Here is a 19,176-nt window from a genome sequence, read left to right on the forward strand (position 1 = left end):
CATGTTGATTCTTCCAATCCAAGAACATGGTATATCTCTCCATCTGTTTGCATCATCTTTAACTTCTCTCATCAGTGTTTTATAATTTTCTGCATACAGATCTTTTGTCTCCTTAGGTAGGTTTATTACTAGGTATTTTATTCTTTTTGTTGCAGTGTTAAATAGGAGTGTTTCCTTAATTTCTCTTTCAGATTTTTCATCATTAGTGTATAGGAATGCCAGAGATTTCTGTGCATTAATTTTGTATCCTGCTACTTTACCAAATTCATTGATTAGCTCTAGTAGTTTTCTGGTAGCATCTTTAGGTTTCTCTATGTATAGTATCATGTCATCTGCAAACCGTGACAGCTTTACTTCTTCTTTTCTGATTTGGATTCCTTTTATTTCTTTCTTTTTCTTCTCTGATTGCTGTGGCTAAAAGTTCCAAAACTATGTTGAATAATAGTGGTGAGAGTGGACAACCTTGTCTTGTTCCTGATCTTAGAGGAAATGGTTTCAGTTTTTCACGATTGAGAACAATGTTGGCTGTGGGTTTGTCATATAAGGCCTTTATTATGTTGAGGTAAGTTCCCTCTATGCCTCCTTTCTAGAGGGTTTTTATCATAAATTGATGTTGAATTTTGTTGAAAGCTTTTTCTGCATCTATTGAGGTGATCATATGGTTTTTCTCCTTCAATTTGTTAATATGGTGTATCACGTTGATTGATTTGCATATATTGAAGAATCCTTGCATTCCTGGAATAAACCCCACTTGATTATGGTGTATGATCCTTTTAATGTGCTGTTGGATTCTGTTTGCTAGTACTTTGTTGAGGATTTTTGCATCTATGTTCATCAGTGATATTGGCCTGTATTTTTCTTTTTTTGTGACATCTTTGTCTGGTTTTGGTATCAGGGTGATGGTGGCCTCATAGAATGAGTTTGGGAGTGTTCCTCTCTCTGCTATATTTTGGAAGAGTTCAAGAAGGATAGGTGTTAGCTCTTCTCTAAATGTTTGATAGAATTCGCCTGTGAAGTCATCTGGTTGTGGGCTTTTGTTTGTTGGAAGATTTTTAATCACAGTTTCAATTTCTATGCTTGTGATTGTGTTTCAATTTTTGTGCTTCTGATTGGTCTCTTTATATTTTCCATTTCTTCCTGGTTCAGTCTTGGGAGGTTGTGCTTTTCTAAAAATTTGTCCGTTTCTTCCAGGTTGTCCATTTTACTGGCATATAGTTGCTTGTAGTAATCTCTCGTGATCTTTTGTATTTCAGCAGTGTCAGTTGTTACTTCTTATTCATTTCTAATTCTGTTGACTTGAGTCTTCTCCCTTTTTTTCTTGATGAGTCTGCCTAATGGTTTATCAATGTTGTTTATCTTCTCAAAGTACCAGCTTTTAGTTTTATTGATCTTTGCTATTGTTTCCTTCATTTATTTTTCATTTATTTCTATTCTGATCTTTATGATTTCTTTCCTTTTGCTAACTTTGGGGTTTGTTTTGTTCTTCTCTTTCTAATTGCTGTAGGTGTACGGTTAGGTTGTTTACTTGAGATGTTTCTTGTTTCTTGAAGTAGGATTTTATTGCTATAAACTTCCCTCTTAGAACTGCTTTTGCTGTATCCCATAGGTTTTGGGTCATCGTGGTTTCTTTGTCATTTGTTTCTAAGTATTTTTTGATTTCCTCTTTGGTTTCTTAGTGATCACTTGGTCATTTAGTAGTGTATTGTTTAGCTTCCATGTGTTTTTATTTTTTACAGCTTTTTTTCTGTAATTGATATCTAGTCTCATAGTGTTGTTGACAGAAAAGATACGTGGTACGATTTCAGTTTTCTTAAATTTACCAAGACTTGATTTGTGACCCAAGATATGATCTATCCTGGAGAATGTTCCTTGAGCACTTGACAAGAAAGTATATTCTGTTGTTTTTGGATGGAATGTCCTATAAATATCAGTTATGTCCATCTTGTTTATTGCATCATTTAAAGCTTGTGTTTCTTTATTTTCATTTTGAATGATCTGTCCATTGGTTAAAGTGGGGTGTTAAAGTCCCCCACTGTTATTGTGTTCCTGTCGATTTCCCTTTTTATGGCTGTTAGCATTTGCCTTATGTATTGAGGTGCTCCTATGTTGGGTGCATAAATATTTACAATTGTTATATCTTCTTCTTGGATTGATCCCTTCATCATTATATAGTGTCTTTCTTTGTCTCTTGTAATAGTCTTTTTTTTTTTAGTCTATTTTGTCTGATATGAGAATTGCTACTCCAGTTCTCCATTTGCATGGAATGTCTTTTTCCATCCCCTCACTTTCAGTCTGTATGTGTCCCTAGGTCTGAAGTGGGTCTCTTGTAGACAGCATATATACAGGTCTTGTTTTTGTATCCATTCAGCCAGTCTATGTCTTTTGGTTGGAGCATTCAATCCATTTACATCTAAGGTAGTTATCGATATGTATGTTCCTATTACCATTTTCTTAATTGTTTTGGGTTTGTTGTAGGTCTTTTCCTTCTCTTGTGTTTCCTGCCTAGAGAATTTCGTTTAGCATTTGTTGTAAAGCTGATTTGGTGGTGCTGAATTCTCTTAGCTTTTACCTGTCTGTAAAGGTTTTAATTTCTCTGTCGAATCTGAATGTGATCCTTGCTGGGTAGAGTAATCTTGGTTTTAGGTTTTTCCCTTTAATCACTTTAAATATGTCCTGCTACTCCCTTCTGGCTTGCAGAGTTTTCTGCTGAAAGATCAGCTGTTAGCCTTATGGGGTTCTCTTGTATGTTAATGGTTGCTTTTCCCTTGTATTTTTAATATTTTTTCTTTGTATTAGTTTGATTAATGTGTATCTTGGCATGTTTCTCCTTGGATTTATCCTGTGTGGGACTCTGTGCCTCCTGGACTTGCTTGACTATTTCTTTTCCCGTATTAGGGAAGTTTTCAACTACAATCTCTTCAAATATTTTCTCAGTCCCTTTCTTTTTCTCTTTTTCTGGGACCCCTATAATTCAAATGTTGCTGCGTTTAATGTTATCCCAGAGGTCTCTGAGACTGTCCTCAATTCTTTTCATTCTTTTTTCTTTATTCTTCTCTACAGTAGTTATTTCCAGTATTTTATCTTCCAGGTCACTTATCTGTTCCTCTGCCTCAGTTATTCTGCTATTAATACCTTCTAGAGAATTTTTAATTTCATTTATTTTGTTGTTCATCATTGTTTGTTTGCTCTTTAGTTCTTCTAGGTCCTTCTTAAACGTTTCTTGTATTTTCTCCATTCTGTTTCCAAGATTTTGTATCATCTTGACTGTCATTACTCTGAATTCTTTTTCAGGTAGACTGCCTATTTCCTCTTCATCTGTTTGATATGGTGGGTTTTTACCTTGCTCCTTCACGTGCTGCATATTTCTCTGTCTTCTCATTTTGCTTAACTTACTGTGTTTGGGGTCTCCTTTTCGCAGTCTGCAGTTCATAGTTCCTGTTGTTTTTGGAGTCTGCCCCCACTGGCTAAGGTTGGTTCAGTGGATTGTGTAGGCTTCCTGTTGGAGGGGACTAGTGCCTGTGTTCTGGTGGATGAAGCTGGATCTTATCTTTGTGGTGGGCAGATCTGCATCCAGTGGTGTGTTTTGGGGTGTCTGTGATCTTATTATGATTTTAGGCAGCCTCTCTGCTAATGGGTGGGGTTGTGTTCCTGTCCTGCTAGTTGTTTGACATAAGATATCCAGCACTGTAGCTTGCTGGTCGTTGAGTGGAACTGGGTCTTAGCTTTGACATGGAGATCTGTGGGAGAGCTTTCGCTGTTTGACATTATGTGGAGCCGGGAGGTCTCTGGTGGACCAGTGTCCTGAACTCGGCTCTCCCACCTCAGAGGCACAGGCCTGACACCCGTCCGGCGCACAAAGACTCTGTCAGGCACACTGCTCAGAGGAAAAGGGAGAAAAATAGAAAGAAATAAAGAAAAGAAAAGAAAGTTCTTAAAATAAAGAATTAAAAAATGATTTAAAAAATTAGAAGTATTAAAACGAAGAAAGAAAGGAGGGAGCAACCAAACCAAAAAGCAAATCCACCAGTGATAATAAGAGCTACAAAGTATACCAAAAAAAAAAAAAAGAAAGAAAAAAACGGACAGACAGAACCCTAGGACAAATGGTGAAAGCAAAGCTGTACAGACAGAATCACACAAAGAAGCATGCACATACACGCTCTCAAAAAGAGAAGAAGGAAAGAAATATATGTATCTATATATTAAAAAAAGTAAAAAGGAAGAAAGCAATCAAATCAATAAACAAATCTACCAATGATAATAAACTCTAAAAATTAAACTAAGATAAACATAAAACCAGAAACAAATTAGACGAGAAAGCAAACTCTAGGTCTACAGTTGCTCCCAAAGTGCACCGCCTCAATTTTGGGATGATTTGTTGTCTATTCACTTATTCCACAGATGCAGGATACATCAAGTTGATTGTGGAGATTAATCTGCTGCCCTGAGGCTGCTGAGAGTAGTTTCCCTTTCTCATTTTTGTTCACACGGCTCCTGGGGTTCAGCTTTGGATTTGGACCCACCTCTGTGTGTAGGTCGCCTGAGGGCGTCTGTTCTTTGCTCAGACATTACGGGGTTAAAGGAGCAGCTGACTAGGGGGCTCTGGCTCACTCAGGCTGCGGGGAGGTTAAGGAATGCGGGGGAGCCTGTGGCAGCAGAGGCCAGCATGACATTGCACCAGCCTGAGGCATACCATGTGTTCTCCCGTGGGAGTTGTCCCTGGATCACGGAACCCTGGCAGTGGCAGGCTGCACAGGCTCCTGGGAGGGGAGGTGTGAATAGTGACCTGTGCTTGCACAGAAGTTTCTTGGTGGCTACAGCAGCGTCTTTAGCATTTCATGGCTGTCTCTGGTGTCTGCGCTGGTAGCCGTGGCACATGCCCGTCTCAGGAGCTCGTTTAGGCCGTGCTCTGAATCCCCTCTCCTCACACACCCTGAAACAATGGTCTCTTGCCTCTTAGGCAGGTCCAGAGTTTTTACTGAACTCCCTCCTGGCTAGCTGTGGCGCACTAGCCCCCATCAGGCTTTGTTCATGCAGCCAATCCCAGTCCTCTCCCTGGGATCTGACCTCCGAAGCCTGAGCCTCAGCTCCCAGCCCTCACCCGTCCTGGCGGGTGACCATACAAGTCTCTCGGGCTGGTTAGTGCTGATTGGCACCGATCCTTTTTGCAGGAATCTCCCCGCTTTGCCCTCCGCACCCCTGTTGCTGTGCTCTCCTCCGCGGCTCCGAAGCTTTCCCCCTCCGCCACCCGCAGTCTCCGCCCGTGAAGGGGCTTCCTAGTGTGTGGAAACCTTTCCTCCTTCACAGCTCCCTTCCACTGGTGTAGGTCCCATCCCTATTCTTTTGTCTCTGTTTATTCTTTTTTCTTTTGCCCTACCCAGGTACATGGGGAGTTTCTTGCCTTTTGGGAAGTCTGAGGTCTTCTGCCAGCGTTCAGTAGGTGTTCTGTGGGAGTCGTTCCACGTGTAGATGTATTTCTGATGTATTTGTGGGGAGGAAGGTGATCTCCATGTCCTACTCCTCCGCCATCTTAAGGTCTCCTGTAGTTGTAAATTATTAATTATTTAGGTAATAAACATATCCTTTACCTCAATACCTGCTTTTCAATGCGTTAATAATACGAAAATACATATATGTGTATGTGTATATGTGTAAGCACTTATATACATACATGTGAACATATAAAGGTGTACACAAACATATGATTTCCTCTCTCATGTGGACTGTATTTCAAATAATATATTCTTAGAGCAATACTCAGATGAAATTACTCTGACAGGTTCAAATTTTGGTATCCGTTACCTTGGTTTACTCTATTTCATGCCAAAAAACAATTGTACATGGTTATTTTTTCAGTATTTGTTAAAGGAATAATGTTTTAAAGGCTTTATTGGTTAGAAATATGGGTAAAGATTTTCTGGTGTTTCCTGTCTTGTATTTTTTTCTTTGAAGTGATGTTGCATTGTTGCTCTTCAGGTGGCCAAATTAAGAAAATCTATTAAATGGTACTTGGGAGGATTGAAACTTTTTTAAGCTAATGTCTATCACTGCTCGTATAAGAAAGGAATTGTTTTCAAAGTTTTATTTGCAAAACATTTGCTTTTAACTGTTATTTTGCAGTTTTGTTATGTTAATTTAAAGGTATACAGTCACTTTCCTCCTTCTGAATTACTAAAATCTACTGTAGTTTTAAACAGAATTTATCTTATTCCATTTTTAGAACAAGTTATATATAGTCATCAGTTTATGAATCTGGCAGGTGACAATTTAACCAATGTCAGCCTATTTGAAGAACATTGTGAAAATCTTCTTTGTGATTTAATAAGCCTGTCCCTCAACAGGTATGATAAGGTAATGTTTTAAGAGTTCATTTGCACTTTTGGTATTTAATGGCAATAGTCAGTACTTAATGCATGTGGTTTGACCCATAAGAATCTAAAATGGCTTACTTGTTAATTCTTCTAATTTTATATTTATTTTTATTTGGGAGGTGGTTGGGAAAAGAATTTGAGGTAAACATTTAAAACAGGCTGGAATTAGTGTTTTAGAGCTGTTTTAAAAAAAATAGCCTTTTCCATTTGTCAAAAATAAATAAAAACAGAATGTTCATGATAATGATTGGAAATTTAATTTCTGTTCAAATAGATACCAGCCCTTTAATAATCTATTGTTTTGTTGTTATATAATAAAATAAATGAGTACTTAGCTAAAGTTAGTTGACATATTTAAAGAGAGGTTTTGTTTGGTTGTCTTCATAAAAGGTCTAGAATCATGGGGGAAATTACATGTTTTTACTAAATTGCTTATCATAGTGTTTAATGCAGACAGTGATTTGAAAGTGCTATGGTATTCATTTATTTTCAAGCAATGGAAATTTGTTGACAATAATCACTTATTTCAGGTTACAAGCATAAATGTTACCTATGGGAAATTGGGATTTATAATTTTTTTAAATTTAGATTGTGTTTTATGTATTTATTTTTAATATTGTTTAAATCTAGTCTATGTATTTACAACTAATATAATTAGTAGATTGACCAGATATGATATAGTAATGTCTTTACTGTTGTTTTTTTTTTTTACTGTGTATTATGTTAGAAAAGTGTATGTAGTATGTGAAATAATGAACACATTATGAATTTCAGAAGTCTGGCTATACTTACAGTGCATATTCTCTGTATTATTTGGGGCCATTGAGGGTATATTTGTTACAAAAATGGTAAAGTTGCCTAACCTTTATAAATTCCTAATAATTGTACTTGTTCTTACAAAAAAATTTAGTCTGCATTACAGAGAATCAAAATTTATTTTCTAATCATTTTCTTAGAAGTCTTTTTATTTGGCTGATAGATTAGATCAAGGTTTAGAAACCATGGCCCTGCAGCCAAATCTAGCACACCACCTGTTTTTATATGTAAAATTTTACTGGAACACAGTCCCATCCTTTTTATCCATTATCTGTGACTGATGTAGAACAATGGCAGAGTTGAATAGTTGTTACAAAGACTATTTCACTATTAAAGCCTCAAATATTTACTATCTAGCCCTTTACAGAACAACTTTGCTGACCATTGGGCTAGATGATTAAAGCAGAGGTTTTTTTTAAGTTGAAAATAAAATTCATTGTGTACTTTTGTTTTTTAAATGGAAATTTATTTTAAAAGTTAATGAAATGGTATGTTTTTTTATAAACAATTTTATGTAATTGAGCATAAATTTTAAGTCATCTAAATCATTCTTTTAAAACATTTGGGGAGATATGTGGCATGTAAAGTTCTGCTGTCTTATAAGTTACTCTTTTTGGGTCTTTCCTGCAGGTTAGGCCTTCTGAAGCATTAATGAGTCACCATTGCCCCTGTCCATGCATTAAAGAATTATGGGTTCTACTCATTCATCTCCTCAACCACAGGAGTAAATGGTCTCTCTCAGAAGTAAGTTATAAAATTGATGTTAGTTATTGGTACTAGCTCTTACACTGAATTCATGCAGTGGTTTTGTCAAAGAAAAATCTTACGAAGTCTTTCTTTATAATAAGACAACCACCACCACCAAACAGAGCATTAACTGAATACTAAATACCTACTATTTTTTTAACCCTAAATTGGTAATATGAAACATCTAGGGGAAGTACAAGATTTGACTGTTTTATTTTCTCAAGTTCTTTTTTTTTTCTGTCAAGAATCTTTTAGACCATACTTAAAAACCCTCTAGTAATCAGGAAATATTTTAGTTAGGAAATGAGGTAGATTTAGATTTGTGGAGAAATAAAGCACAGGTTTTTATTAATCCATTTTACAGTATCTTATTTCAAGGAGAGAGAAAGATAAACACAAAGGGGAAGGTGGGAAATTTTACTTCACCTCATTTTGATCAAGTCTTCAGAATGGGGCTTTTATTTTATTTCAAGTGTTCTGGATTAGTAGAAAAAGAGAAATATTCATTTGCAGAAGTAAATACAAATAATTCACTGTGAAATGATACTTAAAATGGTTTATATGTTCTTATCCAGTTGGGAGTTTAAAATAATTTCTTCCTATATACATTTTCAAGAATTTATCCATAAATTAAAAAAACTTCTCTGTAGCTCTTCAGGTCGAAAGCTCAATTCTAATATTTTAAAAATTTCTTTAAAGACCCTACAAATTCAGGGAAATGTAAACGGATAGAACAATGAGTTACCACTCCTATTAGAATGACCAAAATTGGGAACACTGACAACTCTAAATGCTGATGAGAATGTGGAGCAACAGGAACTCTCATTCATTGCTGGTGGGAATGCAGAATGGTACAGCCACTTTGGAAGACATTTTGCTTGTTTCTTACAAAACTAAACATAGTTTTAGCATATAGATCCAGCAATTGTGCTGGTATTTACACAGTGAAAACTCATGTCAACACAAAAACCTGCACATGCATGTTTATAGCAGCTTTATTCATAATTGCCAAAACTTGGAAGCAACCAAGATATCCTTCAGTAGGTAAATGGATAAACTGTGGTATATCCAGACAATGAAATATTATTCATCACTAAAAAGAATGAGCTATCAAGCCATAAAAAGACATGGAGGAACCTTAAATGCATATAACCAAGTGAAAGAAACCAATCTAAAAGGCTACACACTGTATGATTCCAACTGTATGACATTCTGTGAAAGTTAAAGCTATGAAAACAGTAAAAAGATTAGTGGTTTCTGAGGGTGGGCAGAACACAGGGCACTTTTAGGACAGTGAAAATTATCTGTATAATTTTAATAATAACTTTTTGGAGGTTTATAATACTATATTTATTTTGAGTTATTTTAGTAGTAAATTTACTAGGTATAAGTAAAATAAAGTAAATTTACTATGTATAAATTTAACGCATTTTTACTTATTGAGTAAGAAAGGTGTTTTTCCGTGACATTTTGGTTTGTCAGTAGCATTAAGCTTTCCACAGTGAGACTTAAATATTACACAGTCTCAGCAATATTTTCCTTTGATTATTTTCCAGGATGTTTTATTTCATTTATGTGGTAAACATAGATTTTTCCATTTTCTGCAGTTTATCTTTAAGAATTTTATATTTTTTAGAATTGTTCTTATTTTATAAATTTTAGACTTGAAAGTGTAAACTACATAGAATTAATTAAGGCATGTTCATACTTGTTGCCCTGAGTCTTTTTCTAGATTTTAAGCAGAAAAGTAGACATAATTTAAAATACTATATTATAGAAATTTGCATAGTAATATGTATTGTTTAACCTAAATGATTGTTATGCTTTTCATTTTATGTAGTAACCAGAGTTATTTGTCTTAAAATAATGGAAATCATAGGTCATTTCATTTTTTAAAACACAACTAAAATATATTATTCACAGATTTTGAAAGCTATTTTATTTTGAAAGTTAAATTAGAAGTTTCCATTCCTGACAGTAAGACAGTTTGACCTTTCTGCTAAAAAAATAATCATGCTGCATATCATATAATATCATATAATAAGCATTTTAGATGTGTCAGTGAACTTGTTGAAAGTAAGAAGTATTGAGGCCAAATACTAAATGTAGGTAGGAATTCAGGTCAGCTGAACCTTGAAGCTTAGAGGCAGTTGCTGAATTATATAAACTTGGAAAATTAGCTTTCATATATTATAAGGTCCAGGAATAGAAGACAAAGCTCAGAATCAACTCAAGTTGGTAACCTACTATACACCAACTACCCATAAATCTGGGCCCCCAAAAGAATGAACTAGAAACTCAACTAAATTTGTAAGGAAAATTGCCTGTCTTTAACTGTGTTTCTTTGCAGTTTAAAATAGCTTCAGTGTATTTATCATAAGCCAGCACTCATACAGTTTTATAGCCTGAGTTCATGTTGCTTAGGTTGTACTAAAAATTTCAAGCCAGTGACTTCTAAGTAGCCTTGGACAATGGGTGGACGCTTAAACCCACATCTTCTCGTGTAACCTTCCCCAAAATATAAAATAGCAAGAACAAATAAAACTGCACAGAAAACATGTTGATAGCATACCTGCAAGATAAGAATGTTCAAAGCTGTAAATTAAAAGTAAAAGCTACCAAAGCACTACCACACCTTTCTGTCAAGCAAGGGCAGGCAGTCTGAGAAAAACTGCTCTGAGGAGAGAGGAACAGAGAGTTAGCAGCAGCCATAAAATTGGTCTAAAACCATTTCAAGAATGTGAAAAATACTGGAAAGGTTTTTTGTAGATCAGAAGAATAGGAACATAAAAGTGTGTGCAAAGCATGAGGCAGTCTTTGAAGGTAGAGCTTCTGGAGAATAAAAAGGCAAAAAGGGAGTGGTTCCCCCTTGGTGATTAGGTGGTGAAGGGGATAGGAAGTAAAAGCATAGAACAATGTCTCTTGTAAAATAAATTAAAAAAAACAACAACAAAGGATTCATACCTACTTCACACCACCACCACCACCAAAAAAAAGAAATCTAGTAAAGAAATGGGACTTTGGTACATTGACAAAAGAGGGCTTCACTGAACTAGGAATCTTTTAGAGTAGTCCAAACCTGCAAAATGAAAAGAAGGAAACTAAACAAGTCTTTATAAAGTTACTACAAGGAAACAGAATTGATTTGATATACTTTAGCTGAGGATACCCTCTTCCCCAGAAACAACTATAATGCAGAAGAAAATCCTAAGACAATACTCCAGACTGAATTAAGGAGATAAACATTTGGGGCTATAAAAACAAAAACAAAAAAACAACTTGAATAAGATATTCAGATTTTAAAACAGAAAGACCAAAAGCTAGGAATTAATGAAAAGAATAAACTGAAGGCAGGAGAGAAATGGAAGAAAACATCATTATAAAATTGACTGAATTACAAAGTGCCCAAGGAGAATAGACTCAAGTGAAAATTTAATAAGGGGCATGGAAGAAAGGCAGGAAAATAACCAAGAGATTAAAAATGAGATAAAGAAAGGAATATAAATGGTTAGAGAGAAAATGGTTGAAATGGGAGATAAGCAAAGCAGAAATAACCATATGTATAAATGGAGTCCCCTAAAAAAAACCAAAACAATGGGATATAGCTAACACTCAAAATTATTATCCAAGAAAATATTCCAGAAGTAAAAGAAGACCCAAATCTACATATTGAAACGGCCTGCTTGATAAGTGGAAAGATTAATTCCAAATAATCCATCCTGAGACATATTGTAAAACTATTTGACTTCAGACATAGAGGAAATATCTTCCAGTCCTGAAGGAAATCTTCATATCCTCTAGGCAAAAAGGCTAAATTACTTAGAAAAGCTAAATAAGTTGACCTGCACTAGACTTCTTAAAAAAAACATAAAACAAGGCAACAGTAGAGCATTTAAAAAGACTCAAAAACCCTTCCTCCTTGTGAGGACACAGCAGACGTCTGTGACCTGGAAGAGGGCCATCATGTGACCATGCTGGCACCCTGATCTCGGACTTCCAGCCCAAGCATTGAATGAAATACCAGTATGGCACAATAGAACAAGCCCTCAGTTTAAAGAAAAGCAATGTAGGGACTTCCCTGGTGGCGCAGTGGTTAAGAATCTGCCTGCCAATGCAGGGGACACGGGTTCAAACCCTGGTCCGGGAAGATCCCACATGCCGTGGAGCAACCAAGTCCGTGTGCCGCAACTACTGAGCCTGTGCTATAGAGCCCGTGAGCCATAACTATTGGGCCCACGTGCCTAGAGCCCGTGCTCCACAACAAGAGAAGCCACCACAATGAGAAGCCTGCGCAACCGCAACGAAGAGTAGCCCCCACTCGCTGCAGCTGGAGAAAGCCCACGTGCGCAGAAATGAAGACCCAACGCAGCCAAAAATAAATAAATAAATAAATTTATAAAAAGAAGAAAAGAAAAACGATTTAGTCCCATCTTTTGCTCTGTGGAGGTTATATGGGCTCTAACTATGACATCCCTTAATAGAATCTCAAGACCAAGAAAAATTAACCAAACAAAAAGGAATCAAAACAAAAAATTCCTTCTAAAACAACAAAGAAGCAAGTTAAAAATTACTCTTTGTACTATCAGACGGGCAATGGCTTTGGGGACCAAGATGGATGTGGATAAGCAGAGAAAGAAAAACTGAAAAAGCAATTGAAAGATTCAGGAGGAACAGGGAAGCTTTTCTCTTTCATTCACTCAGGAGTTAATGATATTGCAGGAGATGTGATCATTCCCCTGAATGCTGACAGCGGGCTAAGCTCTATATAGAACCTATTCTTAGGAGCTTTCCAGACTGCTGAAAGCAGAGATTTTTTTTTTTCTGTCTTGTACATGATTTTAAAAATTTATGATGTGTCAGTACTGATTTCTGTAATGCACTGTTTATTTTTTTAAAAGAACAAATTATGTGTGTGCATATATATACGTGTGCGCACACAAGCTTACATTCTTCCAAAAAGAAGTATTTAATTCCTTCTCTCTACTGCCTACCCTCCGTCCTATTCTTTGGAATGAGGGAGGGGAAGACTGAATGGGATTTCGAGTCTTCCCACTGAGAAAGGGACATTTTCTGGAACCAAGTCAGTGTTCAAAGGACTAATGCTCTAAGGAAATTGTCCAAAGGGGAGCAGCAGTTCAGGGTTATTAAGTTATTTTCAAATGTTGTCTGGACTGCTGCTGCTGACCTTTGTGGAGGCAACAAGGTGCTGCTTCCCAGGGGGACAGGATAGGAAGCAATTAGAGAAACCTAGGAGAGGATCAGGAATGTTTGGGAATTCACACGTAGCACAAATTATGTGGGAACTCCAAGAATGAAAATAAACTAATATGATTAAGGGCATATTTTTATCCCAGAAAATATTCTAAAATGTAACTAATACTGGCTATATCTGTATGAGTGCGTTCTTAAAAACTCAACACTCAGTACCTAGTAGATGTCATTTAGACTTAAATTTCAGGGAAGAAAAGGAAAACTAATGAGTATTTCTTGAGTGATATGTGTGAGTGGACATATATACATTTTCTACCTTATTTACTAGGTGGATATCTGAGTAGCAATGAGAAAATTTCAGCTATGTCTTGGTTTTGAAATGACCATTCTCCAGTGAAAAGAGAATGGTAAAATGACTGATTCTAGGTGGGAGCATGCAAAATAAAAAAAGAGTCTGGAACCTTTTGTACCAGAAACTAACGAGGTGCTGAAAAAATGATGAGGACTTGTCAAAAGGACACAAGGGCCAACATGAAGATCTCCCACACACCAAATCTGGGAATTTGAGCAAAAAAATAAATGATAGCAAAGGACTGTAATCTGTACAGTAAGGATTTGTGAGTCTTTAGTGATATAAATAAATGGAGAGAAGGGAAGCTCTTCCTAGTAAATGTAGAAGTAATATGGAATTTGAAAATACCACTTGACAACCCTCATAGTAATTGTTTCAGGAAAGAATCCTCAATGGCTGTCAAAAATATGATGAAAAGCACAATATTTACATAGCTTGATAAGTATCTCTGCACAGTATTTGTCTGTTACAAAGGGAGCAGTAACTTTGCAGTGCAGAACATCTAGCAGATACCACCTTAACCAAGATATCAAAGTTAACCACTAATAAAACAAGTTGATATTATGTACTCTCAATGTGATGCATTGAAAGAACAAGATTTTTTTTTTGATATTCCTGCCAAAAATGCATCGTGTGAATCTAATCATGAAGAAATACTAGTCAAACCTAAATAGCTGGCCTACTCAAGAACATCAGGGTCAGTCATGAAAGATAATCTGAACAACTGTTACAGATCAAAGAAAACTGAAGAAACATGGTAGATAAATGCAGCATGTGAGACTAGAGAGAATATCTGATATACTTCTATGTATAGTTCCAAGGGAGAGGAAGTAGAAAGTGGAACAGAAAAAGTATGTGAAGAGAAAATGACTTAAAATCTTCTAATGTTAATGAAAGCTATCATATTAAAAAGCCTAATGAATTCCATCTAGGGCAAATAAAAAGAAAAACACACCATGATACATCATAGTGAAACTGCAGAACATTGGAGACAAAGAGAAGAGATTAAAAGCATTCACACAGAAAAATGCTATTTTCAAAAGAATGACAATTAGACTGTAAGCTGATTTCTCAACAGCAGTGGAGGCCAGTGGGAAATCTTCATTGTATTAAAACAAGGTAATTTTCAGTAAGAAATTCTTCATCCAGCAAAATCTTTCAAGACTGGGGTGAAACAATTTTCAATGAAGCAAAATTGAAGGGAATCCTGAAAGATAAGTTTTAGGCAGAAGAAGGAATAAAGTAAGTGGTAAATATTCTGTATAAATCAATAATATAATCTAATGGGATTAAAAATTACAATACATGGTAATACTGGCTTATAAATTGGGTAGGGCATAAATGAGTTAGAGTATTTTAAGGTCCTTGTTTTGTCTGAGAGAATTGCAAGATATATATTAACTTACCAAGATATTTGAATGTATGCTGTTGTTTCTAAGGTACCACTAAAAGAAGAGAGAGTAGGTTATTTAACTTACAAGCTAATAAAGGGGAAAATAGTGAAGTAGTCATCCCAAAAGAAGGCAAGAAGGAGGTATAGGTGGAAAAAATAGACGTATAAATAGAAGTACAGAATAAGATTGTCGGGCTTCCCTGGTGGCGCAGTGGTTGAGAGTCCGCCTGCCTATGCAGGGGACACGGGTTCATGCCCTGGTCCGGGAAGATCCCACATGCCGCAGAGCGGCTGGGCCCGTGAGCCATGGCCGCTGAGCCTGCGCATCCGGAGTCTGTGGTCTGCAACGGAAGAGGCCACAACAGTGAGAGGCCCGCGTACCGCAAAAAAAAAAAATAATAATAATAAAAAAAAAGATGGTACGTTTAAAACTAAATATATGAGTTACATTACATTAACTGCAAATGTACTAATTGCTCATTTAAAACATATACTGTCAGACTGTAAGCTGTTTGTAAGAGAGAATCTAAAACAAAATTCAGAAGGATTTAGAATTGATAGAAAAAAGATATAAGAAAGGTAATGTATTAAACTAATATTGGAGAAAATTAGACTTAAAACCAACGAAAGCATTAAGTCATTTCATGCTGATTAAAGGTCCAATTCACCAGGAAGGTAAAATATATTTAAATTTTATGTGGCTAGTAATATGCTGTTAAATGTAGAAAATAAACACTGACAGAACTACAAAGAGAAGAAATACACATATGCTTAGAAATACTGAAATGCATTTCTAAATAACCCATAGGTGAAAGAAGTTATAATGGAAATTATAAAATATCTTGAAGTAAATGATAACATACTACTAATTAAAGCTTTGGGACTACAGCTAAAGATATAATTAGTGGGAAATATATAACTTTAAATACAAATGTTAGAGGAAAAGAAGTTAAAATTAATGAGCTAAGAATTCATTATAAGAAGTTAGGGGAAATAATTCCTATATAGTAAACCCAAAGAAAATAAAAGGTAGTAAATAAGACTAACACAAATTTATGAAATTGAAAACAACAAAGATGATCAAAAAATTGAAAGATCAAAACAGCCAAAAGTTGGTTCTTCAAAAAAATTACTAAAATTGGCTAATCTTTCTTGAGATGATTACAAGTCAGTACTAGAAATGAAAATGGTAACATGCCTTCAAACTCTGCAGATATTAAAATATCTGATAATATCAAATATTTATATAAAATGGACAAATACCTAGAAAAAAATCTTACTAAAACCCATCAAATGTTCAACAGTAGTAAATTAGGTAAATAGTTTATCTTATAGTCATATATTGGAATACTCTGATGAACTATGGCTATACTCACTAATATGGGTAAATCTCACAAATATAATATTGAGGAAAAGAAGTAAGTTACCAAAGAATAGAAACAAGCTACGTAAGAATACAAACACATTAAAAAAAAAAAAAAACAGGTGAAGCCAAACAATATGTGATCGAGGCGTGTATATCTATGTGGCAAAACTTAAAAAACTAGGGAATGATATATTATAGAAGTCAGAATATATAATAATTGTTACTCCTGGATGGGAGAAGATATGATTGTGGAAACTGTAGGAACTAGTCATTTTCTAATTTTTAACCTGGGTATTTTTATTATTCTCTAAGTTTTATATATGTGTTTTGTATTCTCCTTTGTGTCTATATTTCCTTACAAAAATTAAGGAAAAAAACCCAAATCACAGGTTATTGGATAAGTGTCTAAATTTAATTGAATCATAATACCTCTTTTTCTACAGTCATTTTGGAACTGGTTGAATAAAGTACTTAAAACGCTCTTTGAAAAATCAAATGACCGAAGAAGACCTTCTGTGCCTATAATCCAGCCCAGGGATCCATTGGGTTTTAGTTGGTGGATGATTGCTCATGTAGCATCATTTTATCAGTTTGATCGCCATGGAATACCGGATGAAATGGTAAGATTTTATTTTTTCAAACTTTCTTGTATTATCAATCAATATGTACTTTTTGTAGGCAAATTAGCAAGTGAGGAGAAACAATAAAAATCAGATTATAATCCTACAGAAATCAACTCAGCTTCTGAATCTAGAAGCTGTAAACCTTTCTGTAAACATCTTGAAAATGATAATCTTTGTTTTTACTGTTTGTTTAGGGAAAAGACTTGGGATCTAGTCCTGGCCTGCTACTAAGTAGCTTTGTGACTGTTAATAAATTACTTAAACCTTTCTGGGCCTCTGTTCTCTCATCCAGAAATCATGGGACTGGATTGTTCTGTTCAGATTTCTTCTAGTTCTAAAATCTTTAAGATTGCCAAAGGGAAAGCCTACATCTCTAGAAATGAATTAGAGAAGATTTTTGTGAAGATATTTTAATCTGTTAAACAACGATGAAGTTACTTCATGTAAAAAGACAGAGATTTTAACTAGTATATTAATTTCTAGTTAGAAACATTTTTTCAGTGTTATTTTAAAATCCCTATGAAATAAAATCAGCTGGTAGGTGTATTTATCTGAAACCCTATTTGTATATAACTTCTTCCATGTTCAGAAGTAACATAGTATTATATCAACCCATCAGTTCCATAAAATAAGCATGTCTGTATTTTCAAAATTTGTCTTTTTTTTCTGGCAGTGGTTAACAAGCCTGGCTGATCAACAGGCCTATCTGTGAGTTTCTAAAAATTCAGATTTCTTAAATCTAGAGATCCTGTTTTAGTACTGTAATCTGGTCTGGAGTTTGGAAATTCTTATTTTTAAAAAGTCCTTTGGATCTCATACTCTTATCAGGTATGGGAACGTTTGCTTTATGAAACATGTTCCTTGATGGACTTCACAGATTTTCCTCTTTCTGGAATACTGGACAGAGCCCAGACATCATCCCTGGAATCTGAGGGTCAGTTAGTATTGACATAGTGTCCTAGAAACGGAGAAAGGGCCTTAGAGGTCCTCTGAGTGATTCCCTAGTAATAAACGGTCCTTTAAGAGATCACAAGATATAGTAAGATAAGTCAGAAAGTGCTCTGAGAAGTCCACACACAGCTCAGTATCGATGTATTTAAGCATTCTACCAATTCATTGAGAGAGATCAATAAGATCAATAGAATGAACTTCTCAGAAGGATCATATGTCCTTTGTTTATGCACATGAGTCCTTCCCATACTGATATATGGTAACTGATAAATGCCATTATTACTTTAGTATTCCTTTCATTGAGTATTATAATGGAGTTAATATGGTTATGTTTCACATCTTTTAGTTCTTAAAATACTAGAACAACAATGAAAGAACTCAAAAAATTTATCTATAATTCAAAGGTCTTTACATAAGCATTTTTATTTCTCTTACCACCCAACCTTAATTCTTCCAAATACATATTTCTGCAGTGTAAATAAATAGGGTAATTAGGTAAGCACTTCTGAGTTCCTACTGAGTGGCCATCATAATAATAGGTGCCCGTGATAGGATACACATGAAATAGATTGTACTGCCTTTTGCTTCAAGGAATGTGCTTTCATGTTATTAATGCTTGCTGGATCTGCCATTAACACTTATTTGAGTGAGTGGTACATTTCAATAGTGGTTGATATCAACCCCCACATGCTCCCAGTATGGTAGGTAATCTAGCCACGTTAATATATATCATTAGTATTACTATTGTAGTTTTGAATTGTATTGGTACAACCACCCTATGTTGCATTGCTGAAATCACTCTTCAGTTTCATAGAGGGAACTCCGTAGGACATTATTGCTTTTATTAGCTCTGGATCAAGATAGTGAAAGAATTCTCTGTATTTAAAATAGCTTAACCTTTGTCTTTTAATATTTGTCAGCAGTTCCTTTATGGTTTTCTTTTGCCAAGAAACATATGTTTTTTTTCAATCTTAATTTTTAAAATTATATAGAAGGTTTTAAGAGGAAAGAGAGCCATGGTATTTGGGAAAAAAAACCTTTCATATGATAAAATAATAAAGATGTGTAATGTGTATGTATATATGTAAAATAGACTTTGCCTTTATTCATGAGTCTTCAGAGAGTTTCAAACGTTTCTTGACTTCTTAATGTCTTTAAAAGAAAAACTTGAGGGCTTCCCTGGTGGCGCAGTGGTTGAGAGTCCGCCTGCCTATGCAGGGGACACGGGTTCGTGCCCCGGTCTGGGGAGATCCCACATGCCGTGGAGTGGCTAGACTCGTGAGCCATGGCCGCTGAGCCTGCGTGTCCGGAGCCTGTGCTCCGCAACGGGAGAGGCCACAACAGTG

The 19,176-nt window shown here is 35.4% G+C and overlaps 1 protein-coding gene across 2 annotated transcripts in view; it reads left to right on the plus strand.

Moving 5' to 3' along the window:
- MMS22L (MMS22 like, DNA repair protein) overlaps window positions 1–19,176 on the plus strand; it is a 141,369-nt gene that overhangs the window by 16,625 nt on the left and 105,568 nt on the right. For both annotated transcript variants that reach the window (XM_067702527.1, XM_067702528.1), the window contains exons 8-10: window positions 6,221–6,351; window positions 7,818–7,931; window positions 16,700–16,876. In XM_067702527.1, coding sequence (XP_067558628.1) covers window positions 6,221–6,351; window positions 7,818–7,931; window positions 16,700–16,876 — 422 coding nt within the window. The remainder of the gene's footprint in view (window positions 1–6,220; window positions 6,352–7,817; window positions 7,932–16,699; window positions 16,877–19,176) is intronic.

The sequence above is a fragment of the Pseudorca crassidens genome, chromosome 13 (genome assembly GCF_039906515.1).
Source record: "Pseudorca crassidens isolate mPseCra1 chromosome 13, mPseCra1.hap1, whole genome shotgun sequence".
Classification (NCBI taxonomy): Eukaryota; Metazoa; Chordata; class Mammalia; order Artiodactyla; family Delphinidae; genus Pseudorca; species Pseudorca crassidens.